The sequence below is a fragment of the Rhagoletis pomonella genome, unplaced genomic scaffold, assembly GCF_013731165.1.
Source record: "Rhagoletis pomonella isolate Grant_MI unplaced genomic scaffold, Rhpom_1.0 Rhpom_scaffold_00007, whole genome shotgun sequence".
NCBI lineage: Eukaryota > Metazoa > Arthropoda > Insecta > Diptera > Tephritidae > Rhagoletis > Rhagoletis pomonella.
In genome coordinates this window covers 47917361-47938006 of record NW_023458561.1, presented here as the reverse complement: position 1 = coordinate 47938006, position 20646 = coordinate 47917361, and the positions used below count along the sequence as shown (strand labels likewise).

Genomic DNA, 20646 nt, shown 5'->3' with positions numbered 1-20646 from the left:
TACTCAATTGGATACCAAAATCGTCGTCGGCGTTAAGTGAGCGGGCGAGCGAGCGATCGTTCGAGCAGCGACTATATAAACGCCGCGCAAACTGATCGCGTGCTTTAGTTAGAGCGTGGATACATTTTCAAAATCAAATTCGAAAAGGTAAAATGCCAAATATAAATTGTGTGCGATTCGAGTGAGACGAAACGGTAGTTGGCATTTGCTGATTGTTAAAATTTACATAAATAAATATATTTACATTCGTTATTTAAGTTTCGCACATTTTTTTTTGTTCTTTTTTGTTGTTGCATATTATGTGCGCTGGTTATAAGCGTGGTTGTGTTTGTTGGCGCAGATATTACCTACTAACTGAACGGCGGATTGAAGTGGCAACTGTCTAGCACGACTAACCGACGACTTGAAACTATGAAACTGTGCAAAAAACTATGAAATAAATTGCAATCCAATGAAATGCATAATAAAATCTTTATTCTTTCTTTTAATATTGCTTGATTATAAAATCGATTTGTTACGATGCGAACCGATTGCCCCTTTCAATTGACGTTGTGAACAAAAACAAAAAAAAAAAAGAAGAAATAAATGAATAAAATGAATGTTTTACTACGGACCGCCGACTGGCTTGGATTTTTAAAACGAAATCTATAAGTTGCAAATCGAAGCAAGAAATTGCTGTTATTTTTTGTGTTGAATCAACACGGCGCTAGTATAGTAGTGCGGCGAATTGCTGCTAATCAAAGAACGCTTTTGATCAAAACAAGTGGTAGGAAGTATATTCGGCGCGTCAAAAAACATATAACAGCAATTAGTGATGTGAAATAGTAGTGAAGGTCAGATAAAAACAAATAAAAATAAAAATAAACAATTAACTGATTTGGAAAAATAAGTTGCCAAAATAATAATCGTTTGAATGATAGACAATGTTAGCTAACAATAAAACATTGGTAGATACAAGAAGATTAATAAAATGCACACATATGCATTGCATAATAATTGCTGAAAGAGCAAAATTTGTATTGAAATTGAATTAAACAACGGAAAAAAATTGTGAAATAAAAAGTTTTGCAGGCGTCTATAGTAAGGCGTATTGAAAAACTTATAAAAACAAATTACAAAACAAAAATAAAAATTTTTAGGTAATTCCTTGATATATAATAAGAAACTAAAAAAAAAAAACAAAAAAAAAACATCATAATATATTAAACATATATTAAAATTAAAAAAAAAAAATAAGAAAATTTAAAATTAATAAAAAAGGCACTCCTAAAATTTGAATGCATAAAAAGAGTTTTAAAACAGAAGCAAAGTATATTCCTTAATTCGAAAAGGCCGCGAAAATTTTAAAACTATAGTTAATTTATCAAAATTTCTATGAAACTCAAATTTCGATGGCCGTTTTTTATATTTCCCATCTGAAGGGATTCTCAAATTTTTTTTTGAATTAACAAACTAGGAATAAAAGTTAGTAGTATCGAAAGTATTGGAGCTCTTGTTAGTCGACTAATTTCTTAATCGATTAGCAAAAGTTGTTTCAAAAAAATTGACTTCACTTAATCGACTAATCATTTCGACTTGTTCAACTAGCCCCTCATTCTCGATTAGTTGTTTTCTTTCAATAAACAGTGTTTTTTTTATATGTTTTGAGTACTTATGATTATTGACAAAACACAAACGCGCTAATAATAATAATTAATAATAATTTTATTGTGAACAACCGTTACTATTCGAATAATTTCGGTTAGTCGATTTTCAGACTACTCGATAGTTAGCGGTTATTTAAAAGTGAACGGTAAGTCGAATTCGAGCAGCTTATCAAATAATTGCTATTCGACTATCAAGCGAAAAACAGTTGCCAATCGACTAGTCGACTAACCGGATATTCAAATTTTCACAAGAGCTCTAGTAAATATGTACATACTATATACAAATATTATACGCAGCTAAAAAGTTACAAGAATAATAAATTGTTAGAAAAATATTTTGATTTTTTGTTTTACAAATATTAGTCAATATTTGTGATATGTATATAACTTTTGTAGAAATTTTGGCATAAATTCACTAAAAAAATTTTCTGTGTTAAAGATTCTGCAAGCAAATAAAATAATTATATTTAAAAAATATATACACTTTGCACTTCCGCCCAATTTTAAATTAAAACTACTTCAATCAATTTTAATATTTGCACATATCGCCAGGTTTTCCAAATTCGAATCTCCAATGTATTTTTTTTTTTGCCAATTATGTATGCAATGAAGCATATACTAATTTGTACTTATAAGTACATTTATTAAATAGAGACACTTTACCGCGCTTTATTTACAGTAAATCAGAACAAAATATTGCTATAGCTTTTGCTAAAAGGAAAATGAAGAAAGTTTTTATAAGACATATCAAAAATGACAAATTTTAAATTAATAGGCTTTGGCATAACGTGTACATAAATAAGTATTGTTCAAATACAAACAAAAAAAAAAGTATTGTATATCAAACCAGAACCATATGTTTCGCTATTCAATGAAACTCTGCATAAGCGAAAATACCAGAAAAACTTGTATGAAAACGAAAGTCATAAATATGCTAACTAAGTACATATGTATTTAAAAATGTACATACATATACACCTAACATGTGCCAGTAGAGTATTTATGTACGTATACTAAAGAAAATATAAATTTTCGCAAAAATTTCTGATGAGAAAGTAAAAGCTTTTAAGAACAAGAGGAAAAAATAAAAATAGATGCACTTAACTACAGAGGTACTCGAAATATATGTGCCAAAAATACATACATAACCAGGTATTTTCGGGTTAACGTACATACTACATACTATATGTATTTATTTCAATGTACATATATACAAAGATAAATAAAAAATAATATTACTGAATATTCATGAACAACTCGGTGAATAGCCAGAATGCCGAAATCAAAGCAGAAATTTTGCACATAAGTGATGGTCTTATATAAATACATAGAGCAAACAAAGGGGAGCAAAATATAAGAATTAGGATGAAAATTAAAAAATTCCCTCAATAACTAATATAGGAGAGTTAACCACTAATGCTAAAGGAAATCAGGATTGGCTATCATATAGTACACCAATTGCTTTTTTATGCAAAGCATGAGACGTTTTTTGGACGGAAATCGCTGCGAATGTTGGCAGTTATTTAACTATAGTTAAATATAACACACACTATTTAGTAACTAATAGTTTTAATTAAATAAATTTTTGTAGACAATTTCACAAAATATGTAGTATATCTAACGTATAATTATCTCTTTATTTCGCTATAATATATAATACAAATAGCCAAATAAACAAATGGTGGAAACTGACAGAAAAAGTGTACTGCCAGACGTATGAAAAAAAAATTGGAACTTCCAAAAAACAAAGCATTTTCTTTTATTTCACGCCACCTTGAATATTCATATGCACAATAAATGCAGACAGAAGAGGCGACCCCGCCCCATCTCTCTCCACCGGCAACACAGGAATAGTGATGTTCCGATACCAGTACTTAGAAGTATATACTCGAATACCTCTACCAAGTACCGAGTATTTTTTGTACTTTGATACGCGTGTACAAGTAATTCATGGGTATCGAGTACAAAGTACAAGTATTTACTTGTTTGCTAAATTTGGGAAAATCAACTGAAAATAGATCTGTGCTGTAGTTTTTGAAAAAAAAAAACGATTCAAGATGTGAACCACGCGATTTTGCTAGGGTTAAAACTAACGAAAGTGGAGAACGAAAATCGTATCGAATTAGAGGAGGTTGTGCAGTCAGCCTATGATTTGCAGAAGCGTCGTCTATGGATCGTTTTGAAACGAAAAATCAAACACGAGTAAACAATGAGCTTTCTAATTACTTATCATCTCCTATTTCAGCACTTCCAAGTAACCGCTTTTCAAAATACACAGAAGGATATCAAAAAGCATTTTCAGCTCTTCATAATAGCCCAGTTATGCATACTTAGCTTTGTATAAGAGTTGTCACATAAGAATCTGTTAAACGGGCTGTGCGTGTAAGCGGTTACCCAACTAATAGCACTTAACATGTAGAATTATGTTGGGTTTTGATTTTTACGTAAAAATGGTATAGCAGTGCAAGTATGCATAACTGGGCTATAAGCCTTTCTCCACAGTACTATGTCGTTATTTTGTAAATGGGCATTGAATTAAAATTTCTTGTGTGAGTACTTTCGAGTACAAGTAGAATCTAGTATTTCCTAGCGATACTTTAAGTAGCATCGAGTATTCTCTTCGATACTTTCAATGAGTACAGGCATCGAGCACATGCTGGTATCGGACGAACACTACACAGGAATTGAGATTCTGCTGATTAAGGGTTATGATCCGTAGGCCGCCCACGCGGAAAGGAATTCTATGCAAAAATACTGTGGATGTTTTAGCCGGTGTTAAGCTATGTGGCAGCGCCAAAATTTCACGTCATTGAACTTGTATACATGCAGATTTTCATGCAAAATTTCGTGATTTTAACAACAAAAAAGTTTTAAAGTACAAACCTCCTGCAAAAATTCAGAAATAGCGCGTTCTTCAACCAAATTCTTAAATAGGGCGTTCTTGAAAAGTTTTCTGAGATAGGGCATTTTCGAACTGGCTGCCGAGATAGGTCGAACTTCCACTCAGGTTTCGATATGAAGAAGGGGGCAACCGAACCATACACTACAAATTTTATTAGCTGTTAAAAAATATCGATAATTGTCTTAGCTCAAGTAATGTATAAGATATGAGCGTTATATACAGTGAAGGAATATTTTCGAAAATGGACATATAATTCTTAGTAATGCGGTTTATTAAATTTCTTTTTCTGACTAATTTGATATATACAAGATTTTAAAACAAAACCATTTTTAGAGGAAGTCAACGTTCCGAATGTGCAGGAAACCCAAATTTTTTTGAATTGAGATTTTCTATAACGCTTCAAATTACCCACAGAGTTTGCTATCCTTGCTTAGACCTTGCGGCTTTTAAGACCTGGTTTTAATATGTTTTCAAAATGAACACTTAGTTTTTTTTTTTAATTTGTACGGATTTTTAGCTACACAATCGCCAAGTCTGAACGATATGGCTTTATTTGCAAAAGATATATAAAGTTCTTTAATATAAATCCTTTTATTTCGCAACAGAAGGTTACGTATAATAAATGAAAAAAACGTCCTAATAATAGCAGATGAATTGCTCTTTCAAATGAGCCTGGTTTTGAATGTGTACGACAATTTAAAAAATAAAATAAAAAGAGAAAAAAAGTAGAACAAACAAAAAATTACGCGAGTATTTAATTTTTTTTTATTATTGTACACAATTCTACTTCATACAAAAATTGTGATTCATATATTCGCATAAAAACTTTGTGCCCTCTGCTTCCAAAGCAATGTAATTATACTCGGCAGACGTTTTGCGCTGACCTTGAATATACTTGTAACAAGTTGAGCATAAAGGATACTCAAAATTATCGTAATTGTTCTCTATCCATTTTTGCCACTTGCTTCTTTATCAGGACTTAAATGGACTTCAAGTGATGCAGTAGAATATACCATTGATAAATAATTGTTTCTCCCAGGCAAGAGTCCAAGTAAACAGACGGCATCACTTCCATAACGATCTCTTAGGCTTTTCCTCCTTTAGTGAGGAACTTTATCACGGAATTTATGTCAGAAATGAAATTAATTGCATTTATTTGAAAATGAGCGGATGATTCCCAAATTTACTCTAAGTTTAGAATTGATTTTTTTTCATTATTTTTACACACTTGAATACACGCAATACTATGTACTAACTGTCTAAGTTAATTAAGCCCAGACGGTAAGAAGACAAATAAATGTAGTTGAATAAAATAAATTGCTCCGTCTGCGATTTTTACGTAATACACTATGTAGTTTTCTAAATATTTTTTGCTCAAATCTGCCATACTTCAATGCAAACCGCAGGCAGTGCGATTTACAAGGCGTATAGTTAGAAGCGGGCGTGCAGAGCGGGCAAACTTTGGCGTGCAAACGCAAAGCGAACAAAGACCGTGAATGTTAAAATTAGAAGAACTTTTGAAAATCGAAATACAAAGGCCGAAAACAATTAGTGAATACACGAGTACTTATTTGACTGTGCAATTGTTTGTATGTATATTAAATTTTCGCAAACAAACGGCGAAAGTGAAAAAGGCAACAAATAAATAAAGTAAAAGTGCTGAGTAATAGAAATTTTGAAAGCAACAATTTAATAATTTGTAAACAAAATCTGGCAAACTAAATAGTTAACTACATACATACTTGCGCGTATGTATGTATGTATATTTGCACATACACAGAAAAAAAGCAGACAATTAGAATTCGCAAATATCGCATCAAACGGAGACAGGTGCGCGCGCAATAACTGTTTCTACTTTCATATTTTCGCAAATGACATTTGAAGTGCAAACGCTACCAAAAAAAACACAATCAATGCTACGCGCCCACAATTACAATCAGCGCACACGAAATTGCAACAGCTAATCAAAAAATGCACTCACAGCTTCTCGTTGCGCTTGTAAGTTGCAACGCGAGCGTTTGCATGTAAAGAGTGCAATGCTGCAGCGTACAATTTCACATTTCTTTCGCTCTCTTTCTCTTCAAAGTATACTCACACATCGTTCGCTTCTCTTACTCTCTTTTAGCGCATTATTATCAAACAAATAAGCAACAAAAAGAGAAAATTCAAAGTGTGGTAAATAGCAGAAGTTGAGAAATTGTCGAGTTAACTACGTTAAACACACAAAAGAACAACAAAATTCAACAAAAAACTGCACCACAATGAGTGGACGAGATAACCGTGGCAGTGGCCACCAACCGCTCAGCAATGCAATGGGCAAAATAAAGGACAAACTCACGCGTTCAACGGTAAATCTCTCAGCTTTTTTAGGCTCAAATGTGCAAAAAAAAAAAAACAAAAAACTAATAAAGCATTCTATATACCAACACCATTCAGGACAGCTACGAACGCGTCGAAGAGGGACTCTCTCAATCCAACACAGCAACCAGTTTGGACACAATTCTACCCGAGGATCCATTCCTCTTTCCACGAGGACCCACAGCACAGCAAAGACAAATGGTGCCGCAAAATAATTTCAGCGTCGACGATACACCTCTACAGTTTGGTCCAATCATTGAAGACAATGACATACGCGCCCCACCCACATTGCCGCTGCCTAGCAGTCAGACTAAAACTGGCGGCGGCAATAAGGATTTCGTGGCGCTACCACCTCCACCGTCATCACAGCACAGTCACCGCGATCACCACCAGCGCAGCACAGTTTCGCTAGCCAATGACGACCTGCAACGCAGCAAGCAGTCGCTAAAGGGATCGCGCGTGTCCTTCGAGCGTCGCTCTGTTGACAGCAGTGATGAGGATAATTTCGAGAGCCTGCGCAGTGGCTACCAACAACAGAAAACAATTAGCGTAGACCACAAGGGTATATTGAAGGTATGTAAAAATTGTTTAAAAAAAGAAAAAAATCCGTCTACTTATGTCCGAAATATTTTTCGTTTTTATTTACATTTTTCAGGACCTCAAAAACATACTTGCAAACGACAATCGTCGGCAGTTTCAAGCTAAAAAACATGTCTCGCTTGATGTGAAGGGTACACGCTTTCTGGAAGACATGCTGAAAGAATCCTCCTCTGAGGAAGAATTTCGTAAAAATCGACGAGAATTCCAAGGTCGAAAACATCAAAGTTTAGATCCCCGCGTCAGCTTCAGGCTGGAAAAGGTGCTGCAGGGTTCCAGTACAGACAGTGAAGAGGAAGCGGATGATGTGGAGCATAAGCGTTTAATACACCGCCCCAAGGACATAACCAAGCCGGTCATTATTGATCTCAAGGACTTGGAAAGTGAAAGTGAGGAGGATTATTTGACAAGTCGTCAACATTTCCAGCAACAACGCTCCATAAGTACAGACTCCCGAAAGAGGTGAGTGAACTGTGTGTGTGTGTGTGTGTGTGTGTGTGTGTGTGTGCTGGGTGAAAGTGTGAATGAAGAAATTAATGAGCTTTTTTGGTGCTTGTTACAGCCATAGACTGTATGAAATGGATGAAATGGGTAAAAAGAAAAATGAAAACCTGCGCAACGCTGTACCTTTTGTCAGACAAATCACCGAGGATGGCAAACCCAAACTGGAAGTGTACCGACCGACAACGAATCCAATATATATTTGGACGCAGGTGAGCTAATTTACATATAAGAAAATAGTAGTTAAGTGTAGGTTTTATATGTAATTAATTAGCGTTAATTAGAGCATTAAAATATGTATATGTGTTAGGGTGGTCCTTAAAGTATAAACATCTACATTTTGTAAGAAGCTCCCCTTAAAATTTTGAACAAACTTTTAAATGTCGCTATTATGCCGAATTTCCACTAGGCATTGAAATGACAAAAACTTGAGAGGCATTTAAGAAAGGCCATATGGAAATGAATTTAATGACTATCTTTTTAACGTAAGGACTTTGCCATTACAATTTTTGTCATTTAATGCCTAGTGGAAATCTAGCTTTAGGGTTTGAAATTTTTTTGTTTTAAAATAGCAAAAACTCGTTCAAATTATGATTAAAAATCTACTAAAATTATATTATTGAAACTTATCTATATAAATTACAAATTCAAAATTTTTGCGATTTAAAAAGAAAATTAAACTTTTTCGAACGCTAATGGCGACCAAAAAAAATTGTTTAGTCATGAAATTTTCGTGGATGTATATTATTTACGTAGAACAAAATAAACGGGTGTCCCATTATGTTGATATTTTAAGGAACACCCTAATACGTATGTATGTATGTATGTACATAAGCAAGTAACTGGTGCATGTTCTTGAAAGCAGTTTTATAATCTATCGCTACACTCCGGGTATAGATCAGCTTAAAGAGCGATTGGTGCGTTCATTGCGCAGGAAAGCAAATCGTATGGTTAAGGCTCGTTTCTATACTTTTTTCAGTACATATTATACTTTTCTTTTGGAAAATACTGCATTTATATAAAAAAGCTTCTTTTGCTTCCTACATTTTTAATGCACTAAAGTAAAACAATATAAGCTAACAGCAAATCGTTTGTGGAATTTTGCATAAACATACAAAATAGGCTAAAGACATTTTGACCAGTTTTGCTTGTTTAATGTTTTTTTTTTTATTAAGGTCTAATTAATTACATAATACTTAATGCCATATAAATCGACATTTCAAACTTTTTAGAGAAATTAAAAAAAAAAAAATCACAACGAACTTTTTATTCATAATTTTTAGAAAATTTCTAAGTAAGAAATTTTGAAGCCCATTAAATTCTAGTACAATAAGGTGAAAGTTTCGGTGCTTTGCTTCTCCTATTAAAATTTCATATGTGCCATTTAGAGCCTTTTGCATTGTTGACGCCGATATGTACTACATATTCATAAATGAATGTATGTATAATGTGAGATAATATTTTTGTACTTGTACTTTGTCGAATTTCCTCAGTACTTATGCATTTCAAAAGTAATTAAAACATGTTTTAAACTGTCTTGAAGAATAAACACTTGATAGCAGCAGTACAGGGAATCCCAAATGGGACTGTGCACATATTTAAAAAAAAAAAATCTTAGCACTCAAATGCCTAATAGATTTTTCAACATTTGTATAGTGATGATAACAAATGTGGTTTTACTTTCGCACACCACCGATTTCGCTTACTTGCATGATCTATGTGCATATATATAAGTATATGTAAGTAAATAAATATATTCACTTTTTCACAAAAAAAAAAACAATAATTTTCTTCGAAATTCGAAGATGAGTAAATAGTTTTGTTTTCGAATCATTAAATAAACTTACACATATACATACATAGCAATTATATATTATATATTACATATGTACATATACATATTTATGTACGTATTAAAATATATAAGTGATAATCGAAATTTGCGACTTGTCTGGAGAGATTAAATGACCTCAAAGTGTGAATACAATGAAATTGAAAAATGAAAATAAAAAAAAAACAATACAAACACACATATTTTTCAAGACATAATCAATTTACAATTTATTGTACTGATAAAAATTCTACGAGGCTGTGCTGGTCTACTCTAGGAATCAGTGGATAGACTGAGTGTAACACAGGAGTTCAACGTAGTTGCGTTTAAAACGCCAGTCGTGCCAATAAATCAATTTTAAAGCTGGGAAATCCATACATATTGGCACATTGCTAAAGAGGATAATTGTATTTGCAAGTGTTTTTCGAGTTCGAAAATGGATCCAAATGTTAAATTCGACATAAACGAGAACTACCAGCCAATTTATATTTGGAGTCAGGTACATACATAAATGAGTGGGGTGAAAATCGAAAGGATATGGTATTTAGAAAGTTTTATTGAAAGTCTTAAAGGTGTCGAATTCAATTGAAAGGTGTTTTTAAAACACTATTTTTACAAGTGTTGTTTGAAAATTTACACAATATTTGATTTTTCATAAAGATTCATGTCTGACAAATAGCCTAAAAAAGTACAGTTTTGATATATTGAATTTTTTTTTAGACGTGTATTTTTCTAAGTTGTAAAACCAAATCGGACGGACGTTAAGTCTTAAAATGTTATGTATGTATGTGTGTATGTAATTTAGACTGCCTCAGCTCCACACAAAGCAAAATCTGTTAGCCTTCTCAAGGCCAATCATACAATTTTTTACTTTATATCCTTCTACAAAAATATGTATTTCGTCTAAATTTAGCAACATTAATGTGCTTCTTGACAGTGTTGAAAATCATGTTTTTATGAAAATGTTTATTCGAAGAGCTTTTTCCCCAGAAAATTATCTGAAAAAAGAGTTTTAAATACAAACATACATACACCGTACCACCTTACCAGCAAAGAAAAAAACGTTCGCCGTACACCCCCCAAGTCTAGTGTATTTTTGCAAGACAATTTCGAAAAAAAAAAATATTTTAACTAATTATTAATAATTTGTTTTTGCGGTTGGGATCATGCGTTTTCTTCCATACAAAGTAAGTTCGAAAACTGTTTATATGGAAGAAAATGCGTGAAAGTCTTAACAAAAAATGACTTTTGATGATGAAATTTTTCACAAACTTGAAACTTTATTGTACTTAAATTTATTGGGCTACAAAAGTGCAAACTAAAATTTTTTCTAGAGATTCTGATTAAAAAGTTTGAAATTTTGGTGACAATTTTTTGAAATTTGTTAGATTTTCGCGAATTTCGCACAAATTTGTTCATTTTTTTTAGTCCATTGATCTCAAGTACCCCGTTTTAGTACCTACCCATCAAATCTCAGTTACTACCGCCCTAAGATACAACCCTAATGCCAGTAAAATAAGACTATCCAAAACTCAATAAAATTAACGCTTTTTGCGATCATCTGATTCGGAAACCACAGTATTTACACGCCTTACTTGTCCGATCTCCTCCTTTAAAAGAGTTTTGCATTACTAAACCGAAATTTTTAGTCAACAAAATAAACTAACGCTCTATGAATGCTTAATCAATATTTGTATTAATTCTTATTTAAAGTAATTTTTTTTTCTTATTTATTTATTTCTTTCGTCCCGGCCGAGTATAATCGTTATGGACGATTATTGGCAATTGTAACGGTGTTTTTTACAATGGGAATCAGTTGAAATAATTATAATTAGATGAATACTTATTTATATGGTTGCATTCTTATGGCCTTATTCATAAAAAAATAGCTTATAAAAGGTTTATAAATTGAAAAATTTATGAAAACGTCAATTTATAAAGCTCTTTAAACCTACTTTATTTTTTATGAATGCGGCCATTAATGTTTCGATTACACTGGTATTTAAACAGCTGCGAATGTGACAGCTTGAATGAAACAATCGAAACTTAAACCGAGAAATAATTAAGCTTACAGAAAAATCTGTACCATTCAAGATCTTTAACTCCTCAACGTTAACAATTTTATGGATAATTTTGCTTGATGGAGAATTTTCAATGATCTCACTTTATTTTTCTTTCTACGCAAAGCGTATTAAGCGTAAAAAAATATAGATTCGTTTTATTGAGTATGAAAAAATATTGTTTTTACTAAAAGGTATATATGTCTGTATGTAGTCATACAAGTTTCGCGCAAGCAGCGATTAGAAAGCTTGAAAATTAAATAATTATTTAATTTTAATAAAAATCATCAAAGCCTGAAATAGCTGAACTTTTTCGTGGCGGCTAAGAAACTGAAAGCTTGAAGTATTTAATTGTAGCACCTGACATACAATTTTTTATACCTATTAGCAAAATGCTTATAGTAATAAAAATAATAACAGCATATGACCTTGGCAGTGTTAGACTGAATTACTCGCCCTTTAACTTGTTATTCAGTGCTTTGGCATTTATACACGAATTAGATAAAGTTCTTTTCAAGCTATCCGCGTTCAGTTATGCTTAAAGGCCAGCTCTTCTTAGAGAAAATGGAAATGCAATCATAGTCCCTCATATGCCTATTGCAGCCAGGGGATTAACTTAAACCCAACAGCAGTGTTTCCTTAAAGAAATTTCAAAGAAAAAATTTACTTTTTTTAAATATTTAATGCGAAGTTTTAAGACCCTGCCTGTTTTGGAAAATAACCAGCCAAGAAAACATTTCATTTGTAAAAGTTTTTTAATAGCGTTCGGACTGTATGCTTGTTTTCGAAAAAAATTATTATTTATGGGTCGCTAAACTTCGAAAAATAAAAAACAAAAAAAATGGGAAAGTCCCGAAAAGTTCCCAAAAGCCCCTGAAAATCCTTAAAAGTGAAAAAAGAATTCCGAAAAGTTCTGAATAGGTACTAAGAGAGCCAAAAAATCTCGAAAAATTCCCGAAAGGAGCCATTAAAATCCTGACAAAATTTCGACTAATCGCGAAGAATTTTATTTTATTACATGTGAATAAAAATAAAAGCAAAAACAACAAATAACGAAAAATCCCGAGAGATCTTGAAAAAATACCAAAAAGTCACAAAAAGTACGGAAAAGCAGCGAAAATTCCGAAATATATAAAACGAAGAATATTGAAAACGTTCGAAAAAGTCCCAGTAGTTTAAGCAAAATTCCGAGTTAAATACGTAGACTATTTAAAATTCACAAACTCCTGTGCGGTCCCGATTCAAACGAAAACTTAGTCTAAAAAAAAAACAAAATTATAGTGTTTTATTTTTTTTATTGGTACTTAAAAAATAAAAATAAAAAATTCCAAGTTATTCTCTGTTCAAAAAAATATCAGGCAGATTTTATCGTTTATTTTTTTCTTCAAAAATTTAAAAGGTAAAAACACAAATTTAAATTTTTTCCCTTTTCTTCTAACAATTATGTTATTTTTTATGTTAAATTAAAATACAGCGCTGTTCAGAAATTCGAAGTTAACGCTAATAATACGCTGATAAAAATAATTTTTAACGATTTTCATGATAAAACAATACATTAAATAGTTTAGACTTTTACTTAAAAAAAAAAACAACCGTATTGGTTAAAAATACCCTAAAAGACTACTTAGATAAGAGAGACTTATGGGAATTCGAATATAAATGCAAAAAGTTATTTTTCTCGGAAAATGTACGTGATGGAATTTTTTTTTATTATTTTTTCGTAGCTAAGTACCCAACACCTACTTAAATTGCTAATTAGATTTTAAGAGGGAAACCACTGCAGGTCTTTGTAATCGGTACTTCTTGAACAAGAGTTACATTTTTTTAAGTCATGAGGAACCATATAGGGATTTCTTTGAAATAGAAGAGAAAAAATACTATTTTTACAAGCTTTTATATGTATGTATTTATGTATGTTTGTTTGTTTGTTAGGGGCAAATCTTGCAATCAATTTTTGATCAACTTTCCGATGACCTAGAGGCTTGAAACTTCATAGTTGGCTCAGAATCCGAAGCATTGGGAACTGAATAATTTTTGAGCTACATATGTAGGAGTATTCGCTTTGTTTCTCAACTTTACATTGAAGACCACATACGATTGACTTACGTACTTCTGCATAAACTTGCCCAGGTTTTAAGCCACATTTCAATGTCTTTCGACTTCTTTAAAACAATGCAATAGTATTACATAGCCACCCAGAATGCCCGCATCGAAGGCCTGCTAGTGGGCAATAAATTTTTAACTGTTGCTATATTTATAAACAAGTGTACGATGCAAAGGCATAAGGCGTCTTTTAAGCTATAAATTGAATAAAGTATAAATAACGCACTAAATAATGATAGCAATTTCATTGAGTGCGTAGGATGCGTTAAAGCAAAGTCAAGGTAACAAGCAGGACACGTGCGGGATATACGCTCTCTAATGCACCGTCTGCTCTGTTCACATTTCAGCCAATCAACTTTTGATGGATGGTTAGGCTTTGCTACCTTGACTCAAACAGGATATAAACGTTTGCAGATAGTCAGCCGAATGAAATAATTTGCAGGAAAATTAAAAATGAAATACGTACCGTGAAAGATGTATGTAGGTGGGTATGTACGTTCCACAATTATTCATGGTATTTTCATAGCATAGCCTGCGAATGTTTACATTTTTAAGAATGCATTTCAGTTGCATGTAAAAGGAGCTTAACATCGGTGCGAAATTAGCGTAGTGCCTAATAGTAATACAAGTAAAAAATTTGTACTTTTAAATAGAAAAAAAATCAACGCTATGGCGGATCAGTGTCACGGTTGCGGCAGTATTTACAGTTGACAAAAAATAAAATAAAATAAATGCGAACTGCTTCAAACCAAAATCGCTTAATCAGCGCGATCTCAGAAATAACCTACACCGAATTACTTGCGGCTGCTGCTACACTGATTTTGTCATTGCTACGGCTACTGCTACTGCTGCCTTTGCTGCTGTTGCCTTTGTACTTTCAATTTGTAGCTAGCTACTCGTATTATCAGAATCGGCTGGCTGAAAAGCACATTCGAAAACAGCGTGATAAGCGCAGATGCGCATCACTGGACTCTGCGAACGAATTGGATGAACCGATATTTTATAGAATCGTTATCAATTTATAATTGGCAAAGTTACATACTTATGTGCACACTTGTACATACATACATACATACATATGTAGATATGTAAAGCCAAAATTTTTTACAAATATTTAATTCAAGCAGCACTAATGAGTAGCGTGGTTAGGTGAGCAAGGTTGGGGAAATATGTACATATGTAATAAAAGTGGTGATGTTCTTGGCTAGGGTCATAGTGAGGCGCTATCACGCCTAGTGTTATGTACTTTGTTGTAAATGTTTCAACAAAGTTCATTAACGAAAAGATTACAGATTTGACCGTCAAAAATATTCTATGACCATTTGCTAGCAATAAAAATGGGGTAATTCGATTTTAAAAACTTTTAACAAAAATAAACTATGTAAAAGGAAATAAAAAATAATAATTAAGCTTAGCTTATCACTAACCTATGTAGTTTAGGGTAGGTAGAAATGGCTGTCTGCCTTCAGTAACAGAGTGGGGCACACATTGGCTCAGTGAGCCCCTTGTAGTGCCGTTTCAGCAGCTCGTTTCGCGCCCCTTCGCCTGCTGAACTAAGGTCCGCCAAGCAGGAATAAAAGCAATGCGAAAAATGAGCGGCTGCTAGTCCCCGCTAGCACAGCATAGTTTTCAGAATAGTGTACTATGCTTTCAATTTAATCCTCATTGCAACAGATGGGACTTGCCTCTTGATTAAACAATGACCAGTTATTTATTCGGCCACTCTCCGAAATTGTAGACGTTCTAGATGGCAAGTAATATTTTCCAACGGTATTTTTTGTATACATTCTTATCTCTCCAGCATTAATAAGAGTTACCACAAACTCCGTCCAACACTGGGTCGAGCATAAGTGACTGCTACTTCTTTACTTATCAGAATCTTTAAAAAATAAAATAAAATAAAAAGTTTGAAATAAATTTTGAAAAAAAATGTTAATATACAATACGGCGTCGTGCATATATGTATTGCTGGAACGAATGTGTTTTAATCTTCGGATGCACAATGCGTACAACAAATCGTGTGCGCTTGCTGCACCGCCTACGCCAGTCAGCGATCCTAGAAAGCGACAGCAGCAGCTGTAGCGTCCACAGCAGGGCAGCCTACAGCTATCGAGTATTCAAAAGTGTTGCATTACGACGATAGTGCAATATGAACAAATTAGTTTCAGTTCGTTTCCAGCTATCGAACAACGCGTAGCAGCAGCACCTCGTTTAAAGTAGGCTCGTTAGAACATTTCTACAGTATTTCTGTAGGTAGCATTCCATAAAAATTTATGCAACGAAATCTATTGATACAAAGTTTTAGCGGTGTAAGAAATATTTTAAAATTCGCCTCAAAATGAAGTTGCTTGCACGTGCCGACACTTTTATGTCGTTCACAGTGCTCGAGGATGAGCCAAAGCCATCGGGAATTTTTCAGCAGGTGCAGTTATTAACCGCTTTAAGTCCTACATGCTATATACATACATACATACATACCGATGGTACACTGCAATATGGACGCTATTCGAAAATTTAGAAATAAAACCCTTACTACTTAAGTAATACTTGTTACTTACTTATGTAAGGATATAACATGGATTTGTCAAGGATTAGAGTTTGAATTATGTCGTTATTGCAGAGCACCATCGATATGTACATACAAATGTACGATTCAAAAAATTATCTAGGGCGGCAAAAATTTTAGAAATATAGTTTTAAGTGCACTTTTACCTACAAAGCTTGAATAATTATTTGCTATCGAACTATTTAATAAGATTTCCTTTTCTTTCAGGTACTTGCTGCACTTAGCGTGTCCCTGGGTTCATTGGTTGTTGGTTTCTCATCCGCCTATACTTCGCCAGCCTTGGTCTCCATGACTGATCGGAATTACACAGACTTCGACGTAACACCACAAGCGGTAAGTTTGCAACTTAAACTTTTCAGTTAGCTATTAGAAGCGTAATGCAGTACAAAATAAAATATAAATCTTCCGACTTCAATTTCAGGCCTCTTGGGTCGGTGGTCTAATGCCTTTGGCGGGCTTAGCCGGTGGCATTGCTGGCGGTCCCTTCATTGAATACCTTGGTCGTCGCAACACTATCCTCGCAACCGCTGTGCCCTTCATTATCTCATGGCTGCTAATCGCCTGTGCTGTTAACGTTGGCATGGTGCTAGCTGGCCGTGCGCTTGCCGGCTTCTGCGTGGGTATTGCTTCGCTCTCGCTGCCCGTGTACTTAGGTGAAACGGTACAGCCTGAAGTACGTGGCTCATTGGGTCTGTTGCCTACTGCTTTCGGTAATATAGGCATATTACTGTGTTTCGTTGCCGGTACATACATGGATTGGTCGAAGCTAGCCTTCCTTGGTGGTGCACTACCTGTGCCCTTCCTGATACTTATGTTCCTTATACCCGAAACTCCACGTTGGTATGTTTCACGTGGACGTGAAGATCGTGCTCGTCGTGCTCTACAATGGCTGCGTGGCAGACAAGCCGATGTGGAACCTGAATTGAAGGGTCTATTGCGAACACAAGCTCAAGCTGACCGACATGCAACAGGCAATCAGCTAATGGAGTTGATGAGGCGCAGCAATTTGAAGCCTTTATCCATTTCGTTGGGTCTTATGTTCTTCCAGCAGCTCAGCGGCATAAATGCAGTCATTTTCTATACAGTATCGATATTTCAAGATGCGGGATCAACCATTGATGGCAATGTGTGTACAATCATTGTGGGTGTGGTGAACTTTATAGCAACATTTATGGCAACTGTACTTATCGATCGGCTGGGACGTAAGGTACTAAGATTGTGTGAAATATTTTTTATGCAAATGCAAATATGTATATTATATATAAATGATGTACATATGTAGATGTTATTACATTTATGGATACAAATTCATGATTTTTTTCTTTTCACAGATTTTACTGTATATCTCCGATGTGGCCATGATTCTTTCACTTTTCACACTTGGCGGTTTCTTCTACTGCAAAGCAGCTGGCATGGATATCTCTGAAATTGGTTGGTTGCCACTGGCTAGTTTTGTTATCTACGTAGTTGGCTTTTCACTCGGTTTTGGACCAATTCCCTGGTTGATGATGGGCGAGATATTGCCATCAAAGATTCGTGGCTCAGCCGCATCGGTGGCCACGGCTTTCAACTGGTCATGTACATTCATCGTAACGAAGACTTTCCGCGACATGATTGGTGAGTAACACCTATATACATATGTATTTACCTGTATGCACACACACGATTGAGATCAACAGAGCAACATTAATTTTTCGATTTCAATATTTGCAGACACAATGGGTGCGCATGGTGCATTCTGGCTTTTTGGTTCCATCTGTGTGGTGGGCTTGTTCTTCGTGATACTGTATGTGCCAGAGACGCAGGGCAAAACTCTTGAAGATATTGAACGCAAAATGATGGGTCGCGTGCGTCGTATGTCCTCTGTGGCGAACATGAAACCGCTGTCCTTCAATATGTAGAAGGGTATTACTCAAGTCCGGCATGCGTAGAGCGTATGCGTAATACATGTACATAAAAATATATATGTGTACATACATACATACATACAACCAAATACTAGTTTAAGTGCCTTAACTTTAAATCTAGTTCCCGTGACACTGCAGCAGCTCTAAGGAACCAGTGTATGAAGTAAAGTTTGACGAACAAAGCGGAAATAAAGTGCGCAGTTAGAATGTACGAATATTATATAGTTATTTAAGCAGTTAGCAAGTCAAAGAAGTTATGTAGATGAGATTTATTATATTCTAAATGTGATGTAGTCTATTAGCCGCTGGGCAAAGGAATGAGTGAATTACCGTTTGCTCGGTTTGTGACATGAGGCGTGCAAAATTTTTTAAAAAGAAATATGTAAGAAGAAACAAACTATGATATGCAAAAAAATATTGTGTTATTAGTAGTATTTACCGTAAAAATGTAGTAGTGAACTGTGTACTTTGTTTTTTGATGGAAAATATCAATTTTCTATTATTATATTGACTTGTAGTGCTACATATATTTATTAAGTTAGAGGATATAAATAACCAAAATTTGTTAAGAAAAAAGCAAAAGTTGAGAAATGCAAATTTGAAAGTAATAATGAAATAGTTTAAAAACAATTATTATTATTGTAAACCAATATAAATTAACTACCTATTATTTTTAAGTACCTGTTAAAACAAAGAAAACATTCAAATATAAAAGGTTCATAGACCAAAACCGAAGTGTACAATGACCGAAAGCAAGTTAGCTTTTTTTTAGTACTCTTGAGATGAAGAAATATTAGACGAAAATCTGCTTTGAACAGAGCACTAAAGGTTGTTAAAACCGGGGTTCACACAGGCTAGTATATTCTCCCCTCTTTTGTATAATTTCTATATTTCGAACATCACTTGCACAGTGAAGCAGAGGTGCTCCCACCTAGGGGGCACGATATCACAACTCAGCAAGCAATTTCTGGTCGGATGCTGAGGACCTGGAGCCCGAGAAGACACTAAAAGCGGAAAAGGTGGGACCTTAGCCTTCAAGGCTATTAGGCGCCGCAGATATATTTGAGCAAGGCCATGACAAAAAATCTTAACAGCGCTAGAAACATCATCGCTTTCGTTGAAGAGGATAGGGTATAGAATAAATTAGAACTGTAACGATTGTTGAACTTATGGTAATTTAAAGCAGGGACCGAGAGCGCGCTGCAGTTTTGGTTTAGGACTGCATGTAATCTCAAGAACGTCCCCACAAAAGAACTAAGCGGAAGAAAAAGTACTAAGAGCAGTTTTAACGGAGACTAAATGAGAACAAACGGTTCGGGAATGTTTCCGTAAAGAACAAAATGCGAACAAAACTATTGGGCACGTTCTCAAATAGAACAGAATAAGAACGAAACTTTCGGGAAGGTTTTCAATGAGAACAAAATGAGAACGGGAAATCGAGAACAAAAGTCTGGTGAACTTTCTGCTAGAGAACATAACGAGAACAAAAGTTTTGTGTACTTAAGGTTAATAATGAAAGTGGCGTCTGCATGATGGGATGAAAAGTCGTTTCAGTGTAACCCATGATTGTTAATTCTAAATCAGCGGATAGCCGGATCATTTCAACTTCAGATCGTTTATAATTAGATAGCACTGCCTATTTATGGAAAAATTTTTAGTTTTCTATGAAAAAAAAAAAAAAAAAAAAAAAAAAAAAAGTGTGTGCCTTAAGTCATTCGTTTTTTTTTTTGGTTAATTTTAATATTCAAGCGTTTCAAACTAATAAAACCCTATGACAAAAATATTTCATAGAAGATTTGTTTCCGTTTCGTTCTCTGTCAGAAAATTCTTGAGACTTTAGTTCCCAAATGGTTCTTCAAGAGAAAGTTCCTTAGGCTTTTGTTCCGTTTTTGTTCTTTGCCAGAACGATCCGGAGACTTTGGTTACCATTTTGTTCTCTTAGAAATGTTCCCGAAAGTATTGTTCGTATTTTGTTCTCTTTCAGAACATTCCTCAGGGGTTTGTTCTTATATAATTACCGTTGAAAAAGTTTTAACAGTTTTGTTCTTGTGAAAACATTCCTGAAGATTTTGTTCTCATTTCGGTTTGGGTTTTAAGCGCTCATTGCTCTTCAAAAGCAATATATATCAGACCTTATATCTTGTCATCTATTGCCGGCTATTTGGTAGTTTGACA

General features: G+C 34.1%; 2 protein-coding genes across 4 annotated transcripts in view; one reads left to right on the top strand and one right to left on the bottom strand.

Annotated features, from left to right (window-relative positions):
* The window catches only part of LOC118742962 (RING-box protein 2), a 71064-nt gene that overhangs the window by 45589 nt on the left and 4829 nt on the right, over nucleotides 1-20646 (bottom strand). The window lies entirely within an intron of this gene.
* On the top strand, nucleotides 41-19258 carry LOC118742961 (facilitated trehalose transporter Tret1). 3 transcript variants are annotated; one of them, XM_036475398.1, is made up of 9 exons: nucleotides 41-147; nucleotides 6674-6896; nucleotides 6985-7479; nucleotides 7562-7965; nucleotides 8066-8216; nucleotides 16772-16897; nucleotides 16986-17771; nucleotides 17896-18181; nucleotides 18278-19258. In XM_036475398.1, exons 2-9 carry the CDS (start codon nucleotides 6810-6812, stop codon nucleotides 18463-18465), a joined length of 2523 nt encoding a protein of 840 aa, XP_036331291.1. In that variant the 5' UTR covers nucleotides 41-147; nucleotides 6674-6809; the 3' UTR covers nucleotides 18466-19258. The 3 variants fall into 3 exon arrangements, with proteins under 3 accessions (XP_036331291.1, XP_036331292.1, XP_036331293.1); XM_036475399.1 differs by having other exon boundaries at nucleotides 111-194; XM_036475400.1 differs by lacking the exons at nucleotides 41-147; nucleotides 6674-6896; nucleotides 6985-7479; nucleotides 7562-7965; nucleotides 8066-8216 and adding an exon at nucleotides 16149-16420.